The following is a 24,012-nucleotide window of genomic DNA, read 5'->3' on the forward strand; positions in this document are numbered from 1 at the left end:
AGGGAATGAGAGGCTGGAGAGATTTGGGGGCAAGTTTGTGGAGGATAGGTTTGTTGAATTTGAGGAGCTGTTGAATAAATTCCAACTCCCAAGATCAAATTTATTTAGGTATCTCCAGGTGCATGATTTCCTTCATAAGGAGATTATGTGATTTACTTTGGCACCTTTGCCCTCCCTCATGAATAGGATCCCCTCTCTGGCTGAAGTGGGTGAGGGTAATATTTCAGACATCTTTGGTCAGATATTGGCTCTGGGGCAGGCTCTGGTGGATAAGGTGAGGGAAAAGGGAGGGGGGAGCTGGGTCTGGTATTTGAGAGAGGGGTGCAGAGTGAGGGTTTACTCAACCTCCTCATGTGCTAGTCTCGGCTTAATTCAGTTCAAGGTGGTGCAAAGATGCATCTGACTAGGACTAGGACTAGGATGTTTTATCTCAGGGGTTGAAGAGGTGTTCTCAGGGACCAGCAAATCATACCCATATGTTCTGGTTGTGTCCTAAACTTGTTGGCTTTTGGGTCTCCTTCTTTAACACCGTGTCAGAGATTCTTTTGTTTCTAATTTAGAGTGCCCAATTATCTTTTTCCCCCAATAAAGAGCAATTTAGCATGGCCAATCCACCTAGCCTGCACATCTCTGGGTTGTGGGGGTGAGACCCACGCAAACACGGAGGGAATGAATGTCAGAGATTCTTGGTATCGAGCTGGAGCCTTGTTCCCTGGTGGCCATTTTCAGGGTATTGGAATCACCGATGCAACAGATGGGGGTGAAGGCTGATTCCTTGCCTTTGCCTCATTGATAGCCGGAGATGAGTTCTACTGCGTTGGAGTTCTCCCACTCCTCTCAGCGCCTCGGTCTGGTTGGGTGACCGAGTGGATTTCCTACATCTTGCGAAGGTCAAGTACACCATCGGGGGTCGGTTGAAGAGTTTTACTCGAGTTGGCAGCTGTTCATTTCCTTTATCAAAGAGTTAGTCACCGTCATCTGTTGGGGGGGGGGGGGTTATTAGTTAGCTGTTGGGGTTTACTTTGTTTTTTAGTTATGGGTGTGAGGGGAGGGGTTAGTGGGGTTGAAAATGGCTTGAATGTGTTATTCATGTAGCGCATCGGTATATATTAGTTATTGTGGATCTAGTTTGCCATATTGGAAAATTATTTTGTAATAATAGTTTTTTATATGTTCCAAATGCTCCTTCCACATTTGACTGAACACCACCAGATTATCAATATACACTACACAATTCTGTAGTCCTGAAATTACCTTGTTGGTTAATCTTTGGATTATTGCTGGTGCATTCTTCATTCCAAATGGCAGCATATCTTAAATTGATAGACCATTTGGGGCCTCACGGTAGCATGGTGGTTAGCATCAATGCTTCACAGCTCCAGGGTCCCAGGTTCGATTCCCGGCTGGGTCACTGTCTGTGTAGAGTCTGCATGTCCTCCCCGTGTGTGCGTGGGTTTCCTCCGGGTGCTCCGGTTTCCTCCCACAGTCCAAAGATGTGCGGGTTAGGTGGATTGGCCATGCTAAATTGCCCGTAGTGTAGGGTTAGTTGGGTTACAGGTATATGGGTTACGTGGGTTTAAGTGGGGTGATCATTGCTCGGCACAACATCGAGGGCCGAAGGGCCTGTTCTGTGCTGTACTGTTCTATGTTCTATGTTCTATTTGGTGTTACAAAAGCCGAAACTTCCTTCGCTCTGTCCGATAAAAGTACTTGCCAGTATTTAAATAAGTCAAGTTTGGCAATAAAACTCGCTTGTCCCACCTTTTCAACAGAGTTTTCCAAACGAGGAATAGGATACAAATCTGACTTCATAACTATTTCTATAGAACACAATCGTTGCTTTCCATCTGGTTTTGGTACCATCACAATAAGGGTGCTCAAATTGCTGCAACTCACTTCAATGATATCATTCTTTTTTTTTGAAAGATAATTTATTGAAGGTATATCCAAAACATATAGAGAATACAAAAACAGGTACAGTCCTTAACACTAAACAACGACAAACACCACTTAACATATTAACAATACATATAGCACTGTAACAATACTATACAACAGGAACGCCCTCTCTATACACAAGCACGACGCCAACGCCCTCAACAAAAAGAAGAATTTTTTTTTTGCTCCTCCCACCCCTTAACAGTCAAAAATTACTCTCCCCCCCCCCCCCCCCCCCCCCCTTGTAGGTCTGGTATTTCTTGAAAAAGTCGATAACAGCTTCCGCCTCATGGAGAACCTCTCATCCGAACCTCTAATGGCGAAATTGATTCTCTCCAAATGAAGAAACTCAGCAAGGTCGCGTACTCATGACCCAGTGTGTGGTGGTTCTCCGGCCCGCCAATTAAGCAAAACTCTCCTTCAAGCTAATAAGGAGGTGAAAGCCACGACATCGGCCGCCTTTTCCACCATACCAGGGCAGACACACCAAAGATAGATACCCATGGAGAAGGCATGACCCCCCCCACCACCCGAGACAATACATCCGTAACACCCTTCCAAAACCCCAGTAGGACCAGAATATGTAGGCACGGTTCACAGAGAATTCGGCACATCGTACATTGATCAGCCACTTCCGGGAAGAAGCGGCTCAGCCGAGCCGGTGTCATATGTGCTCTGTTCACAACTTTAAGATGTATAAGCCCAGCACACGAAAAGGATGCGTCAACTCCACGCAACGCTTCCTCCCAAATCCAACCCTGCAACGCGCCTCCCAAATCCTCCTCCCATTTCTGCCGCACCGTTACCATCAAGACTTCCTCCCTGCTAGCTAACTCAGCATATACATTGGAGATCTTCCCCACCCCAATCTCATCATCCGAAAGGAGCCTGTCCTGTAGACCCATGGGTGGCAATACCTGGAACGACTCAACTTCTTGCTCAAAAAGGCCCTTAACTAGAGGTATCTAAATTCATTACCACCGAGCATTTGATAGGCCTCCATCAACTCAGTTAGGTCCACAAACTTCCCACCCAAGAAAGCTTTTGATCCCCAAGCAGTCCCATTCCTTAAACCTGACATCCAAACTCGCTGGTGTGAACCTGTGGTTACCGCGAATCGGAGCCTTCCTGTACATGCCCTCCTAGCCAAAATGTAACCGCCACTGGTTCCAAATTCTCAAAGTGGAAACCACCACTGGGTTTGATGAGTACCTACCTGGCGAAAAAGGAAGGAGAGCCGAAACCAGTGACCTTAAGGAAGTCCCTCTACATGAGGCCTTCTCCATCCTGCACCATACCGACTCCTAGTCCAACAACCATCTTCAGACAATAACAGTATTAGCAGCCCAGTAGCAACATTGAAAATTGGGAAGGGCCAGGCCACCCCCCTCGTCTACTCCTGTACAGGCAAACTCTTTCAATACAGGGAACCCGCTCTGCCCACACAAAGCCCAGGACAAGCCCAGGATAATCTCTCGGAAGAAGGATCTGGGCAGAAAGATTGAGAGGTTCTGAAATGCAAAAAGGAACCTCAGCAGGATCACCATCTTAATAGTCTGAACTCGGGGGCAGCAGGGTGGCGCAATGGGTTAGCCCTGCTGCCTCACAGCGCCGAGGTCCCAGGTTCGATCCCCACTCTGGGTCACTGTCCGTGTGGAGTTTGCACATTCTCCCTGTGTTTGCGTGGGTTTCATCCCCACAACCCAAAATTGTGCAGGCTAGGTGGATTGCCACGCTAAATTAATTGGGTACTCTAAATTTATAAAAAATAAATAAATAAATAAATTGAAAAAAATAGTCTGAACTCTTCGGACAAAGATAGAGGCAAACTGTCAGACCTTTTCAACTCCTCTTTCATCCTTTTATTAAGCATGTCAGATTGAGTTTGTGAAGCTGGGCCCAATCCTGCGCCACCTGAATCCCCAAATAGTGAAAGCTCGTCCTAGCCAGACGAAGCGGGAGCCCACTCAGACACCCCTCCCGCCCTGCGGAGCCAATCAAAAACATCTTACTCTTTGCCGTATTAAGTTTGTATCTGGAGAAGTAGCTGAATTCACTCAAAATTCCCAAGATCATCAACAGACTCCAAGGAATTGGAAATATACAGTAGGAGGTCATCCTCATAAAAAGTAAGCCGATAGTCTACTCCCCCCCCCCCTCCCCCCGCTTAATACCCCACCACTCTTCAGACATCCGAAGAGCCATTGCCAATGGCTCGATCGCAAAGGCGAATAGCAAAAGAGAGAGTGGGTACCCCTGCCTCGTCCCACGCTGCAGAGTGAAATACTCAGAACTAACCCTGTTAGTGGAGATGCTTGCCTTTGGGGCTATATACAACAGTTTAACCAAGTTCACAAATCCCTGTCCATACCCAAATCGCTCCAGAACGTCAAATAGGTATGCCCATTCCACTGAGCACGTTGAAAACATTGGTCGATCACAGAGAGCCAGCATAGATTCGTGAAGGCTAGATCATGGGGAAGGTTATGCCTGACAAATCTCATTGAATCTTTTGAAGAGATGACTAAGGTAGTGGACAGGGGAATGTCTATGGGTTATTTATATGGACTTCCAGAAGGCATTTGACAGAGTCCCACATTAGAGACTGTTAACTATAGTGGAAGCCCATGGAGTTTAGGGCATGGTTAAGAAATTGATTTAGTGGCAGGTGACAAAGAATAGGGATAATAGGTAGTTACTCTGATTGGCAGGAGGTGACTAGTGGTGTACCACAGTGATCTGTGTTGGGGCATCAATTATTCACATTGTTCATTAACAACTTGGATGGTGGCATAGAAAGTCATATATCCAATTTGCTGATACAAAGTTAGGCGGCACTGTACACAGTCTAGATGATTGCACAAAATTGCGAAGAGGTATTGACAGACGAGGTGAATGAGAAAAAATGTGGCAGATGGAATTCAGTGTAAGCAAGTGTGAGGTTATCTATTTTGGACCAAAAAAGGGGATAGAGCAGGGTACTTTCTAAATGGGAAAAGGTTAAGTATAGTGGATGTCCAGAGAGACTTGGGGGTTCAGTTGCATGGATCTTTAAAATGCTACAAGCAAATGCAAAAAATAATGAAAAAGACTAATGGAATGCTACCTTTTATATCCAGACGATTGGAATATAAATTCACAGGAGTTATGTTTCAGCTATACAAAACCCTTGTTAGACCCCACTTGGAATACTCTCAGCATTTCTGGGCGTCACACCTTAGGAAGGATATATTGGCCTTGGAGGGAGTGTGACGTGCGACGAGAGGGGCAGCACAATATGACAGTGGTTAGCACAGTTGCTTCACAGCTCCAGTGTCCCAGGTTTGATTCTCAGTTTGGGCCACTGTCTGCGTGGAGTCTGCACGTTCTCCCTGTGTCAGTGTGGGTTTCCTCCGGGTGCTCAGGTTTCCTTCCATGGTCCAAAGATGTGCAGGTTAGGTGGATTGGCCATGCAAAATTTCCCTTAGTGTCCAAAAAGATTAGGTGGGGTTACTGGGTTACAGGGATAGGGTGGAGGTATGGGCTTAACTAGGGCGCTCTTTCCAGGGACTGGTGCAGACTTGATGGGCCGAATAGCCTCCTTGTGCACTGTAAATTATATGATTCTATGATGTAGGTTCACAAAAATGATTGCTGGATTACAAGGGTTAAGAGGAGAGATTGGACAAATTGGCTGTTTTCGCTGGAATTTTGAAGTTTAAGAGGTGATCTGATCGAAGTCTTCAACATATTACCAGGGAAAGACACGGTAGATAAATACAAACTATTTCCAATGGTTGGATAGTCTAAAACAAGGGGGGCATAGTCTAAAAATTAGGGCCAGGCTGTTGAGAAATGAAGGGCGCGATTCTCCGCTGCCCACGACGGGTCGGAGAATAGCGGGAGGGCCTTCCCGACAATTTTCACGGCCTCCCGCTATTCCTCCCCCCCCCCGCCCCCCTCCGGCCGCCCCCCGACACGAATCGCTGCTCGCCGTTCTTTACGGCGAACAGCGATTCTCCACAGGCCGATGGGCCGAATACCGCGGAGTTTACGGCCGTTTTCACGGCCGCGATCACACCTGCTTTCAGCGTTCGTGAAAACGGCCGCAACGTGCCCGTCCCGGACAACCATGGCACCGATTGGCACGGCCGCACCACGGCCGTGCCAAGGGTGGCATGGGCCTGCGATCGGTGGGCACCGATTGCGGGCAGCGGGTCCGATACCCGCGCACTATTTGTTCTTCCGCCGCCCCGCAGGATCAGTCCGCGGGGCGGCTGAGGGGCATGACGGCCCGCGCATGCGCGGGTTTGACGCGTCTGCATGATGACATCACCCGCGCATGCGCGGGTTGGAGCCGTCCAACCCGCACATGCGCGGCTGATGTCATTGTGCGTATCAGCCGCCGTGACTCTTGGCGGGCGGAGTTAGCGACGTTCGCTAACTCCGCGTCGCCGTGATTCCCCCGGCCCCGATACTAGCCCCGCCCGGGGGGGGGAAAATCGGGTCCCGGGGGACGGAGCTCCGAGGCTGGCATGAAACACGGCCAGTTTCACGCCAGCCTTCACTCAAATGGTGGTAGAGATTTGGAACTCTCTCCCATGAACAGCAGTTGAAGCTAGAAAAGGTGTTCATCTTAACAAAATTCTTAGATTTAAGAAAAGATATTGTGGGATATGGGCCAAAGGCTGGTATATGGAGTTCAGTCACAGATCAGCCCTGGGGCATGATTTACCCAGATGGAAACCAGAGTCACGTAGTGTGCACGATTAGCCAGGTGTTTCCTGACCCTCGGAGCGCTGAGAAACACCACGCCATTGAAAAGCCATTTGGCTAAGTCGGGGGCCTCAGTGGGAAATGCGCAGTTGAGGCTGCACTTAGTCCCGTTTGCTTGCTGAAGCTCCTCATTGCAGGATGAGATTTTAAAATGGCGTCCTAATCTCTCAAACTCCCCCTCCCCTGACACGACTCCTGAACCACCGCCAAGCCACAACTGACCTATAAGAGGGTCCTCAGGCCCCCAACACTCCCCTGCACCAATGCAGGGCACCTCTAGGCCAGGTCCCAGTCGTGGGAAAAATGCCAGCCTGCCACCAGCACCGTGGCAGTGCTCCTGCTAGTGCCATTTGGTACCATGCGGCACTGCCAGGGTGCAGGTTGGAAGTGCACAGATGCCTGGGTTACATCAGCAGTGCCAGGGTGCCACACTGCCTGTGGGCAAGCACCGGGAGCCTCTGATCCCCTAGGAGACCCCCAAGAGTACCATTCAGTCCGGTTTCCCATTTGTGGAGATTTAACGGCCCGAGATCTTCAAGGCGAGGGGGTTAGATCCAAGGCCTTGGGTAGATCATGGAAACTAACTAGCTGTCTCACTCGGATATTGTTACAACACCCTGGACGAGTGCACAGTCAATTCCAGCCCCACAGACCCCGGAGTCCCAACATAAGTGAATTAATCAATAATTCATTCGTATTTTCCAAAGATCTTTAACGTTTGACTGCTCCAATGAATTACAGACAACAAGTAAAACATTAACATACTATTTATTAATAAAAAAGAGAAAAGATGAACATATAAGAAAGTGTTTGTATTCTGAGGAGGTCGGAGGTCAGCAAAATTCCACACCGACCTCCTCAGAAGACAAACAGGGGACACAACCGACAGAGCACCCTTCATCGTCCAGTACTTCCCCGGAGCGGAGAAACTACGACATCTTCTTCGCAGCCTTCAACACGTCATCGGTGAAGACGAACATCTTGCCAAGGTCATCCCCATGCCCCACTACTTGCCTTCAAAAAACCACGTAACCTCAAACAAACCATTGTTTTCAGCAAACTTCCCAGCCTTCAGAACAACGACCACGGCATCACACAACACTGCCATGGCAATCTCTGCAAGACGTGCCAGATCATCGACATGGGCACCACCATTACATGAGAACACCACCCACCAGGTACGTGGTACATACTTGTGCGACTCGGCCAATGTTGTCTACCTCTTACGCTGCAGGAAAGGATGTCCCGAAGTGTGGTACATTGGCGAGACTATGCAGACACTGTGACAACGGATGAACGGACATCTCGCAACAATCGCCAGGCAGGAATGTTGCCTTCCAGTTGGGGAACACTTCAGCAGTCAAGGGAATTCAGCCTCTGATCTTCAGGTAAGCGTTCTCCAAGGCGGCCTTCAGGACGCGCGACAACGCAGAATCGCCGAGCAGAAACCTATAGCCAGGTTCCGCACACATGAGTACGGCCTCAACCGGGACCTTGGATTCATGTTGTATTACATTCACCCCCCCACATCTGGCCTGGGCTTGCGAAATCCTACCAACTGTCCTGACTTGAGACAATTCACACCTCTTTAACCTGTGATTATCCCTCTCTCCAGTTGCTCCAAAGTATCGTCTTGCATCTTTGTCTATATATATGTTTCTGGAACCGCCCTCTTCATTCACCTGAGGAATGTCATGTGAGAGTACCTTTAAGAAATAGGTGTTTATAAATGGGTATGTATATAAATATCTGTCGTGAGAGTACCTTTAAGAAATGTGGGTTTACTACTGCAGTGATGTCAGAGAGTGGGTGGAACTAGGCTGTCTGTCAGCTTTTTACTTTCGTTTTCGAGCAGGCTGCAGGGTGTGTTTTAGTTTCGTTTTCAGTGTTGGAGCTGAAGCCAGAGAGAGCAGGTGCACTGTTGATCTCTCTGCCATCAAAAGACTACATTTTTATCATTTGGTGAATTCAGAATTATAAATGTTTTCGGTAGTGACTTTAACCTGATATGCTTCTGATAAAGGTTTTGTTTTTAAGTCGTATGGATGTTAAAAAGGAAAGCTTAAAGGATTACTTAGTGTAATAGTCTTTGGGGGTTGTATTTGAATTAATGGTTACTAAGATGTTCACTGTGTGTTTTAAAAAGGTTAACTTGAGTTCATAGAATAAACATTGTTTTGCTTTAAAAAATACTTTTCCATTTCTGCTGTGCCACACCTGTAGATTGGGCCGTGTGCTCCCCATACCACAATCTATTAAAAGTTATGGGTCAGGTGAACTCCATGATACATTTTGGGGTTCTCTAATCCCTGGCCCATAACAGGAAGGAGCAGTGTTCCGAAAGCTCGTGTTTGAAACAAACCTGTTGGACTTTAACCTGGTGTTGTAAGACTTCTTACTGTGCTCACCCCAGTCCAACACTGGCATCTCCAATCATTCTTACCACCAGATGGAGCTTTCACTGCCTGTATACATTCTTTACAACAAACAATTGCAATTATGACTCTGACAAAATACTCCTGTGCTCTGGGTGTTTAAATGTCTCTATACATGCAAGTAGTCAACAGTTCGGAGACGTCCGGGCCGGCCAGCACCGATTCACCCGCTGACATGGCCGCCAACTTCCCAGACTCTGCTCGGCGTTCCATGGATCACACAGGATTGTGGATTCCTGCAACATGTCCAGCATGTATCGCTCCTCAGTTTCCAACTGAGCCAATCTAGGGGTTGTAGTCGAGACGGAGGTGGCTTGTGTGGTTCAAAAGGTTTGAGGTCCACACCAGGGGTGGTTAACAGTGCCACCTGGTCCTTCTCTGCACCTTCGTCTACATTCCTTTGGCTCTAGACCTGTCTCTTGCTGTCCCTCGGGTAATGAGCCTCCTGACCATCTGATGTACTTCTGCATCAACTTTGAGGGTTTCCTACAACTACACTACAAGTAGGGTTGTAAACACTGAAATAGGGGTTCACTGGTAGCAAATAGGATCTTTTCAACTACAGCAGCCCTACATTCTCGCTTGGCCTTCACCGGGCCACCTTCAGCAACAGGAGCTGCTGAGGGGTCAGACCTCACAAAGTTAATTGACTAAACAGGCACTATTCCCTGGGTGGCAACTTTTACCTCCGCATCGGAGTTTTCATGACCACCGCCTGCATCGTCACTTTCAGAATCAGAGTATGGGACCTCATTGACTCTGCAACCAGCTTGGGTTTTCCTGACCTCTGTGATTGCAGAACCACTACAGGATTCGCCAACCACTCTGCCCTTAACTTCCAAAAAGGATTGATGGCCTACCACTCCACCTTCCTGGCTATTAACCTCTGCTACCTTGAGGAGAAGCTGTAAACCTTCAAAAGGATACGGGTCGACCAGCCGCTCACTTGGTATCAGTCCTTACAGTCCTCATCCTGATTAAATTACACTGTGCTGTCAGGTGTACTTTCCTTCAGGGCAATTCTGCTCTGTGAGCTTCCTTCACCTGAAGGGAGTGGCAATGGGTTTATCTCAAAAAGCGGTAACAAACTACCTTTTAGCAAGGCCCTTTCACCCACCTCCTCCAGGCTACTAAGTCCTTGACTCACTCTGGAAGAACTGCTCGCCAGTTGTCCGAGCTCAATTGGTGACGAGTCTACTCGGGAACAATATCATTGCATCATAGTCAGACCCGAGATTGAAGTCAAGACTGTTGTCTGACTCTTCCTCCCTAATATCATTCCTGCAACAACTATTCACCATCACTTTGTAACCAGGACCTAAGTCGAAGTCAAAACTTTTGTCTGACACCTTCTCACCAACATTCTTGCAACAACTGTTCACCAGCACTTCATAATCAGAACCAAAGTCAAAGTCTAATTCCTCAGCCATACAGTCACCATCGATCTGAAAATGCTTGGGACCTGGTTCACTACCATGGTCGCCTGCAACATTCGCAACAGCCGTCAACATCTCTTTCTCTGAGTCCTCTACTGCCCAATGGGATATCCTAGCTCCCGCATGCCCTTCAGCCGGCATTTCAGAGGCTAACTGCAATACTTCCTTCGGACTCTTTGTAACCATGGGTGAAGCCACAACCTTCACTCCCGCTAAATTGTTCCCGAGAACTAAGTCTATTCCTTCCACTGGGAATTTCTTACCCACACCAACAACTACCGGACCTGACACTGAATCACACTCCAACTTCATTGTCTAGAACTGAACTGGGATACAACTTCCACCCATCCCATTCACAAATACCTCCGCTTTCACTGAGCTCTGAGGAAAGACTAAATCCTTCTCCAGCACAAGAATTTGAGTAGTCCCGGTTTCTCATTACAGGTTTGGCTACCTCTGTCAAGGAAAATGGGGTGACTTTCCCCTTTGACACAAAACCAATACATCTTTCATTCACCTCATTCTCTACACCTACTCCCACAGCAGTGTTCACCTTAGGTCTCCAAAGTGTAGTTAACGCTACCGTCAGCCAGAGCGTTCTCCACCTTCGCTCCCTTCTCAGAATCCTCCTTCTGAACCCCCTCAACTCCCATGGGCCTTCCTTGCAACTTCCAACAGGCTGAACGAACAGGTTCCACCTTGTTACAATGGTAACATTTAGGCTTCCAAGTCTCACTTCCACCTTCAGTGCCTTCCTTTTTGATCCTCGGCGGAGATCTCGGAGCCTTCCCAGCTATCCATTCCTTACCTTGGCTAACTGCCGTCCTCTCACTCTCCCACTTCCTACCCTTTTCAAAATCATGGAGGTGATGGAACAAAAGTCGAACTTTATTAGCTCGTAATTGTCAGCCATAATTGCTGCTTGCCTGCTACCCTCTGGTCTTCAATATGGGTTCTTAAGGAATTCTTAAATTCCCCTAAGGGAATGACCACTCTCAGGTCAGAGGTAGTTGTAACTCCCAATTCTCGTACCCATCTGTTAAAATTGTAGGGCGGCATGTGGCACAGTGGTTAGCATTGGGACTGTGGCACTGAGGACCTGGGTTCGAATCCCGGCCCTGGGTCACTGCCCGTGTGGAGTTTGCACATTCTCCCCGTGTCTGCGTGGGTTTCACCCCTGCAACCGAAAGATGTGCAGGTTAGGTGGATTGGCCATGCAAAATTGCCCCTTAATTGAAAAAACAATAATTGGGTACTTGAAAAAAAAAATTGTTCTGTTTAACCCTCTCACATTCTACATAAGTCAGTCCCGTCGGTCTCTTCAAATTCTGGAACTTTTGTCTATATGCTTCGGGAACCAACTCATATGTGTCTAGAATAGCCTTTTTCATAAAGTCATAATCCCTACAGTCCTGCTCCGACAAGGCACCATAAGCTTCCTGTGCCCTCCCTGTCAAATTACTCTGCAGTAATAATTTCCACTTCTCTTTTGGCCACTCCATTTGGGTTGTTATTTTCTCAAAAGCCCGAAATAATGTTTCTATTTCTTGCTCTTCAAATTTATGGAGAGCCTGGAGAAACTTAAACATCTCACCATTTAGTGCTGTTCTCAGACTAGGATTTCTTCACGTCTGGAGGCTTCCCACCCCTTTCCAGTACCTTATGCTGGAAGTCTCTATCGAATTCTAACTTCCTCATTTCCATTTCTCTCTGCTTTCTAACTGTTTCATCTGTCACTGGATCTTAGCCAATTCTACTGACTGTGGATACGGCCTTGGCTGCATAGCCTTCAAATTAAATGTGAAGCAATTGCATCAATTACCTTCTTAGCTTTAGCTGGTACAACCAGTTTCAATTCCCTTGCCAATTCAATAAGCGGGTCTTTGCGAAGCTCCTCCAAAAATACCAGAGTTATGTTGGCCATTTGGAGAGTTGTCTCAGCAACTTGCATACCCATACTGTTATGTTACTACAAACCTGGTGCCTCTTTATAATTTACTCTGTAACCCAAAATTCACTTTCGGACATTACCAATCCCGGACGAACCCCAAATTTATGTTACGACATCCTGGGCGAGTGCGCGGTCAATTCCCTTCTTTGCTGTGAGTGAAAGCTGCTTCTTGTCCTGTGTCCCAACACCACTGAACATTGAACATCCTTCGCAGTGAACTTATGTAGAGATTCAGGGCATGATTGAACTAAATGGGAACAAAGTCCCTTGGCGAGCACATTTAGCTGTGTGTTTTCCGGTGCTCGCAGCGCCACAAAACCCAACACTATAAAACGGCACTCCCGTTAGATAGGGAGCCTCAGCGGGGATCGTAAAGCTGAGGCTGCACTTAGCCCTGTTTTGAGCACTGAGGAGCTCCTGAAGTGTTTTAGGATGGCTTCTTTATCTCTGGAGTCCCTGAAGCAATCACTGAGCCTCCCCCCACCCCCCCACCCCAAGGCACTATGGGAGGGTCCCCAGCCCCACCCCCCGCACTCCCCCCAAAATTCGTACAGGGCACCCCTGGTGCAATTGCGACCCCACAAAAAATGCGAGCTTGACACCTTAGCAGTGGTGCATGAGATTAGAGGAGTGGGTGAGGTTCTGTCACAGACATCATGCCAGAAGCTTCTTTCCTGTGTGAATCGTCTGCTGCCCCAGGAAGCTCGGAGATGTCACAAAAGGTTCAACGAAAACTTTACACTTGAAGTGTTACCCTCCTCTGTGGCTCCTGTGAGAACTGGAGGTTCAGTGATCTTCTGTGCGTTGGTGCCGGCAGAGAATCGACAAATTCAAGAATGATTTCAGGAGGACTGGCTTCCAGTGTCACAAGAAGGCCAGTATGGGTGAGTGTACACTACCCCCACCCCCCCCCCACCAACCTATCTTTCTGCCCCCATGCGAGCATACCCCCACAGCCGTCCAAGCTCTCCCACAATCACTGGGAGAGGGCCCAGACTGACGGAGGGGTGCCGAACATAGTAATTCTCACCACTTTCGATGAACGTGCACTGGAGGTTACTGGGGTGGCCGGGGGCAGAGAGGTCACCAATGCAGAGGTTTGCGCACACTGCAGAGGTGAGGGTCCATTGCGCTCCGTCCGGAGGACATGTCAAACATGAGGTGCTATTGCCACATTGACTTACCAACTCTCCCACTGACCACATGTCCATTATCCCGCAGGTCCTCCAGCCGACGACGCAGGCCCATCGCGGTGGTCCCCTCCCTTGCCTCCTATGAGATCACCTCAGAGGATTAACGCCTCACAGCTGTCATCCCACCCTCCACCAGCACAGATACATGCACCTCGGTGGGAAATGATAGTGGACAGGCTTCTGGAGCACCATCTGGTGAGCATCACACAGTTGCTGATGTAGGAGGTAGGAATGCCCAGACGAGACAACAGTTGGCAGTCGACTGGATCTCAGGACCCAGCTGGGTCCCAGACAGGTGTTGATCCGATGGAAAGGTATACCCGGAGCTGGTAGAAATGTTAGGGAGCTACCGGAACATTCAGAGGGTGACATCAGCGACACTCCAGTCCCTGAGGCTACGAGCGTAGAAGATGTCACCGGCAATGCGTGGCACCGAGACCAACACTGCTAGGGTGGCGACTGCAGTGGAGAGCCTGGTGAACGACACTGGCAGGTGTCCAAGGCATAGCTCAGTCGGTGAAGGCCATGGCTGAGGGCTGAGGGAAAATTCCGACTCGCTGGGGGACGTGACCCAGTACCAGGCTGACGTTGATGAAGTGCTGTGGGATATGTGGGCAATGAAGTGGCAAATGAATTAGAATGTGGAAAAGTGTGAGGTTATGCACTTCGGAAGGAGGAATCTAGGCATAGATTATTTTCTAAATGGGGAAATGCTTCAGAAAGCAGAAGCACAAAGGGACTTGGGAGACCTTATTCATGATTTTCTTAAGGTTAATGTGCAGGTTCAGTCAGCAGTTAGGAAGGCAAATGCAATGTTAGCATTCATGTCAAGAGGGCTAGAATACAAGAACAGGGATGTACTTCTGAGGCTGTATAATGCTCTGGTCAGACCCCATTTAGAGTATTGTGAGCAGTTTTGGGCCTCATATCTAAGGAAGGATGTGCTGGCCTTGGAAAGGGTCCAGAGGAGATTCACAAGAATGATCCCTGGAATGAAGAACTTGTCGCATGAGGAACGTTTGAGGATTCTGGGTCTGTACTCGTTGGAGTTTAGAAGGATGAGGGGGGATCTTATTGAAACGTGCAAGATACTGCGAGGCCTGGATAGAATGGACGTGGAGAGGATGTTTCCACTTGTAGGAAAAACTAGAACCAGAGGACAACATCTCAGATTAAAGGGACGATCCTTTAAAACAGAAATGAGGAGGAATTTATTCAGCCAGAGCGTGGAGAATCTGTGGTACTCTTTGCTGCAGAAGGCTGTGGAGGCCAATTCACTGTGTCTTTAAGACAGAGATAGATAGGTTCTTGATTAATAAGAGGATCAGGGGTTATGGGGAAAAGGCAGGAGAATGGGGATGAGAAAATATCAGTCATGATTGAATGGCGGAGCAGACTCGATGGGCCGAGTGAACTAATTCTGCTCCTATGTCTTATGTCCCGCTCTCAGGTGGGAATGGCTGTGGCCCTGCAGAGCATGGCCCAATCACAGAGGAGCATTGGCAAGGGCGCTGACACAATGGTGCAGATAGGACTGGCAGAGCCAAACAGTGCAGGGGCAGCTGGGGCTCGAACCAGCTGCCCCTCTATCCGGCGTGAACCCTGGGCCCTATGGGCATCGTGCGGAAAGTGTGGGTACTGGGTGCCAAACCGGACCTGTTCCATGGAATGGTGATGGTTGCCACCAGCTCCACGAATTCCACCACTCTGATGAGGCCGCGTCTTGAAGTTAGCACATGGGATAGGGCGGCACAGCTGTGCATGTGTGTCGACAAGTGCACCGGGGCTCTCCGGTCCCAGACCCCTCAGAGGATGCCCATCAGGGGCATTGAAGGCCACGTGGGAAGCAGCTAGCTGCCTCCACCTCCGATGTGCATCCTGGGAACCCACCTAGACGGAGAGGTAGAGCTAGGATGGAGAAGCATGTTGAGGATCATTGAAGGCACCGGGGGAGGTCAGGAGATGGCGGGGAGTAGGGGTTCGGGGGAGAGTGCGGAGCATTGTTGGACACCTGTGACACGTTAAAAACCCTTGACCATAAGCAGTATGACGCCTCTGTTACTTTCTTCTGCAATGCGGGCTGACCTCTGAGCCCTTGGCCCATCTCTCCAGGCATGCCCCCACCCCCTCGCCAGGCACACCGCGTGCAGGTGATGGGTGTGAACGAGCACTCAGAAGACAGGCAAGGGTCAGACTGGCATAGATTGAGGAGCACAGTGGCTCAGCTCTCTGCAGGTATCATCATTCCCCCCCTGCCCTCAATAGTGACCTACTGACAGTGCCAACACAGTCCCTGCACCCTGGCATGATGCGACACATAACCTGGGAGGGTAGGAAATGGGGTGGAGAGGGGGCGTTTTGGGGAGGGGTAAGGTGCCAATGACGGACCAGGCCATGCCCTATGTGAAGTGCTTGTCGGACCCTCGCCGCTTCTGCCAGGACCCTGCCACCTGTCCTGCAGCCTCTGGCTGGGCCAGTGGTTTATCCTCAGGCTCGTCCTCCAACCCTTGCTGGTCCGGCGCCTTCTCATTACCATTATCCATCTCCTCCTCCTCGGAGGTGGGCACATATTCCTCATCCCAAACCTCCGCTGCTGTGTCGGGTCGTGGAGGACACAGCAGACCACCACAAAATGTGCGACCCTCCGTATCAAACCTGGGGCATCAACTCACTCAATGAGCCCAAGCACACTCCCTGAGTCACCAAGTCACTCTCCCAGGTGTAGAGACACTCCACAATCACTGGGTCAATCTCCCTACTCTGGACCTCTCTCTTTGCTGTGTCTCTCTCTCCTGTGCATGTGCTGATTACACCACGTATATCATCGCTGCCTTCGATGCTGTGGGTCTTCCTCTTCTGATCTGCTGTCAAACACATCCGAGGCTACACATCCCACACTGATGATGTCAGTTTGAAAGCCTCCGAGGATGAAGAATGCTGTTCCCACACTAGAAATCTCTGTCAAACATTTACCAGGGCAACTGAGACAGCAGCAGCAATAAGTGAGCTTTTATTCAGATGGGACAATGACAAGTTTAATTTCATAGAATTTACAGTGCACAAGGAGGCCATTCGGCCCATCGAGTCTGCACCAGCTCTTGGAAAGTGCACCCTACCCAAGCCCACACCTCCACCGTATCCCAATAACCCAACACTAAGGGCAATTTGGACACGAAGGGCAATTTAGCATGGCCAATCCACCTAACCTGCGCATCTTTGGACTGGGGGAGGAAACTGGAGCACCCGGAGGAAATCAACACACACACGGGGAGAATGTGCAGACTCTGCACAGACAGTAACCCAAGCCGGGAATCGAACCTGTGACCCTGGAGCTGTGAAGCATTTGTGCTAACCACTATGCTACCGTGCTGCCTCACCTGATCTGCTGCTCAAAGTCGCCTCCGTTTCCCCGGTCAGTCTCTCAAACTTCAGGAAACTCCTGTTACTGCAGAAATATTTGGATTGTCTGTGAGAGACGTCAATCAGAGAGCCCACCCACTCTGCCCATTCTCTCCTCTTCCTCTACCACAGCTGCTTCACTTCCTGTAGGGACTCAAAACCAAGTCAGGAGATGGTGAGTGAAGGAGCACAATTTACAATCATTACATTGCACAATATCCACACTAATGTTCAGGCAGTCTGACTATCCTGTGGGCAATCAGCTGTGGAAATGCCCCTTATGCTGTGTCAGAAGATCCAGCTCACAGACCTGTTTACTCGGTGCTTTGTGCTGAGCTGTTTGATTGGCTGTGTGTTGGACATTGAGGGTGTTTATTGGAAGCATTTCCCTTCTGATTTACAGGCTGAGTTTTGTTGATGGGTCATTGCTGAATATCAGAAGGTGAGGTGTAATTATCTGGGAGGGGCAGAGGCACATTTATTCAAATGTCTTTTAACGTCTTTAAAGATTTTACCTGAAGGCCTCGGCCTTTCCCAGAAGCCTGGGCTTGGATTTGATAGTTTTGCCCAGTACCATGTCTGAGAGCTTAATTTTGGATGTGCAGTCTGAGTGAGTGCAGTGGATCTAATTTCCCAGGTGCAGAATCTGCAAAAGCAGCACACATTGACCAAGCAGGTAGCAAACAAAGGTTAACTTTATTTACGATATACAGTCTCCTGGAGCAGGTCGGGGTTTTAGACCAGTGGTCTAATCCCCTCTTAAAGGGGAAAACCCATCCCCTCGTTACCAGGGAGCTCGTATTCAGGGGAGGTCACTGGGAATCTAATAGCCTTGGTCCCATGACCTTCATGAGGGATATCACACTGCAGCCACTATCCCCCGCCATGTCCGGATATATGTCCATGTCAGCGACCAGGTCCAAGGACCCAGTAGTTGTCGGAGCCAGGGAATAGCCATTGGGGGCCAGCCTGCGGCATCTGGAGGCGAGTACCGGACTGGGGAGTGGCGTTTCTACATGGAGCATCTTGATGGGGTTGTCGGCATGGAGTCAGCTGGAGGCACTGACACAAGTGGCTCTAGTGGTGGCAATATGTCCATGTCAGTCTCGGAATCGAAGTTCAATGGGACTTTGTCCTGTGCCTCGGTCTCCTCGGATAAAACCGGCTTCTCCACAGCAGGTGTGGTCGGGGCCAATGGCGGCAGCTGGGTCGAAGGTTAAATCAAACTCAGGGTGGTTTTGGTCCGAAACCTCCGGAATCTGATCTGGGATGTGTCCTTGGAGGTAATCAGTGTGCCGATTCGATTGCCGCCTTTGTGTTCTCACTCAAAAAGAGACCGATCCTATCTGGGCCAACACGACGCCTGGGGTACATGTAACGCCTTCCCCAAAGTTTCGGATGTGCACCAGGTCTCCGACAGCGAAGGTGCATAAAGGTGCCGTCCAACCTCAGCCTCAGCTCTATCTTGGCCCTGGCGGATTTTCCTGCCAATGTCCGGGATAACCAAACTCAAATGCATTGGCAGGCGACAGCCCAAAAGCAATTTGGCTGGAGCGACCCTCGTGGCGTCGTGTGCCATTGTCCTGCAACAAAAAAGGAAATGTGCCACCTGCGTCTCCCAAGACCCCGAGGTCTGCTTCCTCATTCCTTTTTGAATGTCTGGACTCCGCACTCCATTTGACGCTGCGTGGTAAGGGACGGTATGTACGTGTTGTAGCCGTTTGTGGTCATGAACGCCCCAAACTCCACAGTTTTTTAAAAAAATAATTTATATTCAGATTTTCCAACAACAAATTTTATCCCAACAAAAAAAGAGAAAAACAATAACCCCCCCCCCAATACAAACAAACTCCAATGCTGTCCCATTGTCTGAGACCAGCAGCTCTGGTATCCTGTGCCCGCTGAACGATTGCCAGAGCCTGTGGATAGTGGCTCGAGTTGTCATATTTTGTATTTTATAGACTTCCACCCACTTGGAGTGAGCGTCTACGATGATGGGGAACATCGCTCTCTGGAGCGGGCCTGCAAAATCTACGTGAAGGCGGGACCAAGGACGGCCCGGCCAATCCCATCCTCGACGCCAGTATAGAATCCGTTAAAGCAGGACGCCCACATGAACGAGATAATCATACCTTCAATCTCTAAAAAATGCCTTTGGCAGTAAAATCGGCAGGCATTGGAAAATAAACAGAACTATTCATTTTAACTGCCTGTATCGGACCCTCCAATGACAGAGGGAGACCATCCCACTCTGCAAGATCAACTCTCACCCTCCCCGCCAAACTAGAAATGTTGTACCTATGGAGCCCCCCCCCCCCCCCCCCCCCCTCCCCCAGTCCCGAGCAACCTGCTCCCTAGGCATCTAAAGTGAGTCCCTGCCCTACGGAATGGCGGCCCCACCAACTCTCAGACCACCCCCCCCCCCCTCAGCCGACACACCACAAAATATTCACTCTTGTCTAGACTTAATTTGTACCACGAGAAATACCCAAATACCTGAAGCAGCTCCAGTATTCCCCCCGTTGCCAAACTCTGTTATGACACGTATAATAACAAGTCATCGGCATATAGGGACACCCTATGCTCTATTCCCCCCTCAGCCCCGCACTATTCCTTTCCATGCCCCTGAACTTCTTAATGCGATAGCCAACGGCTCAATCGTGAGTGCAAACAGCAGCGGGGGACAGAGGACATCCCTGCCCAGTCCCACGCTGGAGAGAAAAGTATCTCGAGCTGATGTTATTTGTGGGAAACTCGCCCTCGGCTCCTTGTATAGTAGCTTTACTCAGTCCACAAATCATGGTCCAAACCCAAACTGCTGCAGAACTACCATCAAGTACCCCCATTCTCCCCTGTCAAACGCTTTCTCAGCGTCCAATGCCACAACCACCTCTGTTTCCTTCCGCTCCGCCGGTGCCATAACCACGTTCAATACACTCCTAATGTTCGAAAAGAGCTGCCTCCCTCTCACAACCCCGTCTGATCTTCACCTTTCATCTTCGGGAGACATTCATCTAGCCTACCTGTCAATACCTTTGCCAATATCTTTGCGCCCCGTTTAAAAGTGATATGGGGGCAGCACGGTGGCGCAGTGGTAGAACTGCAGTCTCACGGCGGCGGGGTCCCAGGTTCGATCCCGGTTCTGGGCCACTGTTCTTGTGATGTTTGCGTGAGTTTCACCCCCACAGTCCAAAGATGTGCAGGTTCGGAGAATTGGCCACATTAAATTGCCCCTTAATTGGAAAAAATGAATTGGTTACTCGACATTTATTTTAAAAAAGTGATATGGGCCTATACGACCCACACTCCGTCGGATCCTTATCTCTTTTAAGCAACAGGGAAATCAATGTCTCCTCCGAAGTTTGTCGTAACACCCCCTTCCCTATCGCCTCCTCAAACATCCCCACCATCAGCGGCACCAGCTTATCTTTGAATTTTTTTGCAATATTCCACCAGAAACTCATCCGCCCTACCACCTTCCCCGATTGCATCCTCCCAATCGCATCTTTTTATCTCCTGCTTCAATATTGCCCCTTCTAATGAAGCCCTGCCCCCATCCGCTAACCTCAGGTACTCCAGCCCCATCTAGAAATTCCTGCATCTCACGGCCTCCCCAGGTGGCTCTGACCTGTACACCCTCTCACAGAATTCCTTAAAGACCTTGTTAATCTGATCTGGCGGTACTACCAACTTCCCTGCTCTGTCCCGCACCTGGACAATTTCCCTTGCCACAGCCTCCCTCCTGAGCTGACCCGCCTTATCTCCATGCTCGTAAACTGCACCCCTTGCTCGCCTCAGTTGGCGTACCGCCTTCCTGGTAGATAGTCTTTCAAAGCTCCTTCCTCTTTTCCAACTTCACTCGGTCCCCATCTTCTGCATACCTCCTAACTACCTCCAGCATCTCATCTATTACCCTCTGACACTCCAACCGTTCCTCTTTCTCCAGCCTAGCCTTGAACAAGATCATCTCACAATTCATCACCGCCTTTAGAGCCTCCCAGAAAACTTTGACACCTCCCCATGCAGTTAAAACCTACATATTCCTTGACTACTTTTTCAATGTTGTCATAGCTCTCTCGCTCCCCCAACAGTTCCAGATCTAACTTCCACCCTGGTCTCTGTGCCACCCACTTCTCCAGTACCATATCCAACCAATGCAGAGCATGATCTGATATTGCAATTGCTGATTACTCCGAACCCTTAACCCCAACCAGCAGCACCTTCCCCACCATGAAAATGTCGATCCGTGAGCACACCTTATGGACCGCTGAGAAAAACAAGTACTCCCGCTTCCTCGGATACAGAAACCTCTAAGGATCCATCCCTCCCATTTCTACCATTAGCCCAGCCAACACCTTCACCCCCCCCCCCCCCCCCCCCCCTTCTGACGGGACCAGCGAGCACGGCCATGACCTGTCCAACCTTGACTCCTGCACCAAGTTCCTGACCCCCCCCCCCCCCTCATCAGTTTCTGTATGTCAAAGTCGGGGATCGCCTCAAACACCTTCTTCATGAATTCCACATCATCCCAATTGGGACCATGTACACTTTCCAGCGCCAGTGTCACAATCATATACCTACCCCCTGATCTGCAACCACCTTCTCCATCTGGAACCGTACCCTTTTGCTGACCATTACCGCTGCCCCTCTAGCCCTTCTGTCAAATCCAGAGTGAAACACCCAACTAACCCAGCCCTTTCTTAAGCTCACTTGATCCTTCACCCTCAAGTGAGTCTCTTGCAGCATTGCTATATCGGCCTTCAAACTTTTAAGATGCACAAGCATCCTTGACCATTTGACTTGGGCCTCCCAACCCCCTCACGTTCCATGTGGCTATCCTAACTGGGGGTGTCTCAGCCCCCCCTCCCTTCTTATCCACCATCATCATACCACCAGACCCTGTCCCATGAGCCTGACCCATCCCTTTCCATTATTAACATCAAACCCCCTCCCAGAATCTCCCCTGCACTTCTCCTCGAAGAAATCTCACCCAGTATCGAACCTCTCCTCTCTCCCCCCCCCCCCCCCCCCCCCCCCGCCCATCAAAACCTGCTAACCAGGCTCCAATGTCTGCAGCCCTCCTCTCACCTCAGCTCCGTTCACCAGCCGAATTTAGTTGGCTAGTGTGTGTTCCCCCCCCCCCCCCACCCACCTACAATGCATACCGTCCCCTCCCACCCAGTCCCAAAAGAAATACAGTCTAACCCATATAATTCAATAACCTTCGCAACAAAAAAAGGAACAAAAATGCCAATCAAACCAAACAAAAACTTAAACTCTATAACAATGTGAAGTAAGTTACAATACAGGTCAATGAAAAAGAAAGTTAGAACATTTATACATTTTCCATCTCCCCAATCACAGTCCACAATCTCTCTTCAAGCTCCACTCCTCACTTCTGTCCCAAGCCTTCTGCCCTCATGAACGCCTCAGCATCCTCCACCGTTTTAAAATAAAAGTTGTTGGTGTCACTCTCAGCTTTGCCAGGTATACCATACCAAATCGCACCCTCTTGTTGTACAGTGCTGCCTTCACTCGGCTGAACGCCGCTCATCTCTCCGCCAACTCCACCGTCAAGCACCAGCACCAAACTCCAGCACCAGCCCACTGCATCTCCCGCTTCTGCTTCGTCCAGCTTAAAACCTTCTCCTTCATGCGGCATTTATGGGAGCAGATAATTACTGATCTCGGCGGCTCACTTACTTTGGGTTTCAGCCTTATGACCGATGAGCACGGTCCAGTTCATACCGGGAGGGGCCTTCACCGTTCCCCATCAACTCCGCCAGCATCTCAGCAAAGTACTCTGTTGGCCTTGAGCCCTCTGCCCCTTCGGGCAGGCTCACAATTCTCAGATTGTGCCGCCTCGAAAGTTCTCTAAGTCCTCAAGCTTTGCGCGGAGTCTTCTGTTGATATCCACCACCCTCCGCAGCTCGTCCCCCAGCGAGGTGAGCTGGTCGCTGTGCTGCGACACAGCCTCCTCCACTTCCTTCATCTTTTCACCCTGTTCTCTTACCTCGGCCGATGTCTTTACCACAGCTACCCTCACCAGGGCGATTGCCTCCTCCACCAATGATCTCAGTGCGATCGACATCTCCTTCCTCAACGCCTCCATGTGCCTCGCAAACTGCTTCTCTAGCTCCACAGCCATCACCTTGGTCATCCTATCCACTGAAGTAGTTTGACCCCACCACACAGTCCGATATCCGCCATCTTGTCAGCGCTTTTACTGGTCCTCTCATTCGACGGCGAACCTGCGTTTCCTCCCTTCACAACTGTTTATGGCATCCTTGAACAGTTTATTATTTTCCCCCTTCATTCTTCAATCTTGAAATAAATACATAATAAAATAGAAAATAAATAAATAAATAAAGTAAAATAAAAAAATGTTTTTAAATATTAAAAAAAATTCAAAAATAAAAAATTTCTTCCCCGGGACCGGACTTCAAACATCCAATTTCAGCGGGGGCCACCCGATGTGCTCTGCTCCGCTCTACATTCTGTCCTGGATTCTGGCCTCGCCTTGTGCCAAGCTCCGCCCCCACCGCTCACTTCGGGCTCGATGACCCCTGCTCCTCCGGCCGCTGGACCCTCCCGCGGGGCTCCTCACCGGCTCCAAACCGGCCCGACCCAGCGCCCATCACTCAGACCCCAACAGCCGAAGAAATCGGTGAAACAACAGGGAAACCTCCAAAAAAGGCTGAAATATCTCGGACCAGCGGAAGCCCCTTCTCAACGCAGTCGCTCCGCACGAGCGCGCTACCGGAAGTCTCGTACTTTTTGTATTAAACACAAACTGGTCTTTGCCAGAACAACAAGAGAAAATGGTGAATTGATGGACTGTTTTTCCCCGCCTGACTGTCTTTTCCATTGACCTCACGGTGTCTGGGAAGATGGGAATCTAGGTG

At 49.6% G+C, this 24,012-nt stretch overlaps 2 protein-coding genes across 2 annotated transcripts in view; both read left to right on the forward strand.

Moving 5' to 3' along the window:
* Positions 1-24,012, forward strand: part of LOC119976643 (zinc finger protein 721-like) — a 999,221-nt gene that overhangs the window by 308,687 nt on the left and 666,522 nt on the right. The gene's annotated exons all lie outside the window — the stretch shown is intronic.
* LOC119975582 overlaps positions 18,151-24,012 on the forward strand; it is a 125,435-nt gene continuing 119,573 nt past the window's right edge. Inside the window, 1 exon segment of the mRNA XM_038815370.1 lies at positions 18,151-18,286. Within this exon segment, the coding sequence (XP_038671298.1) occupies positions 18,151-18,286 (136 nt within the window).

Source organism: Scyliorhinus canicula, chromosome 13 (genome assembly GCF_902713615.1).
Source record: "Scyliorhinus canicula chromosome 13, sScyCan1.1, whole genome shotgun sequence".
Taxonomy (NCBI): Eukaryota; Metazoa; Chordata; class Chondrichthyes; order Carcharhiniformes; family Scyliorhinidae; genus Scyliorhinus; species Scyliorhinus canicula.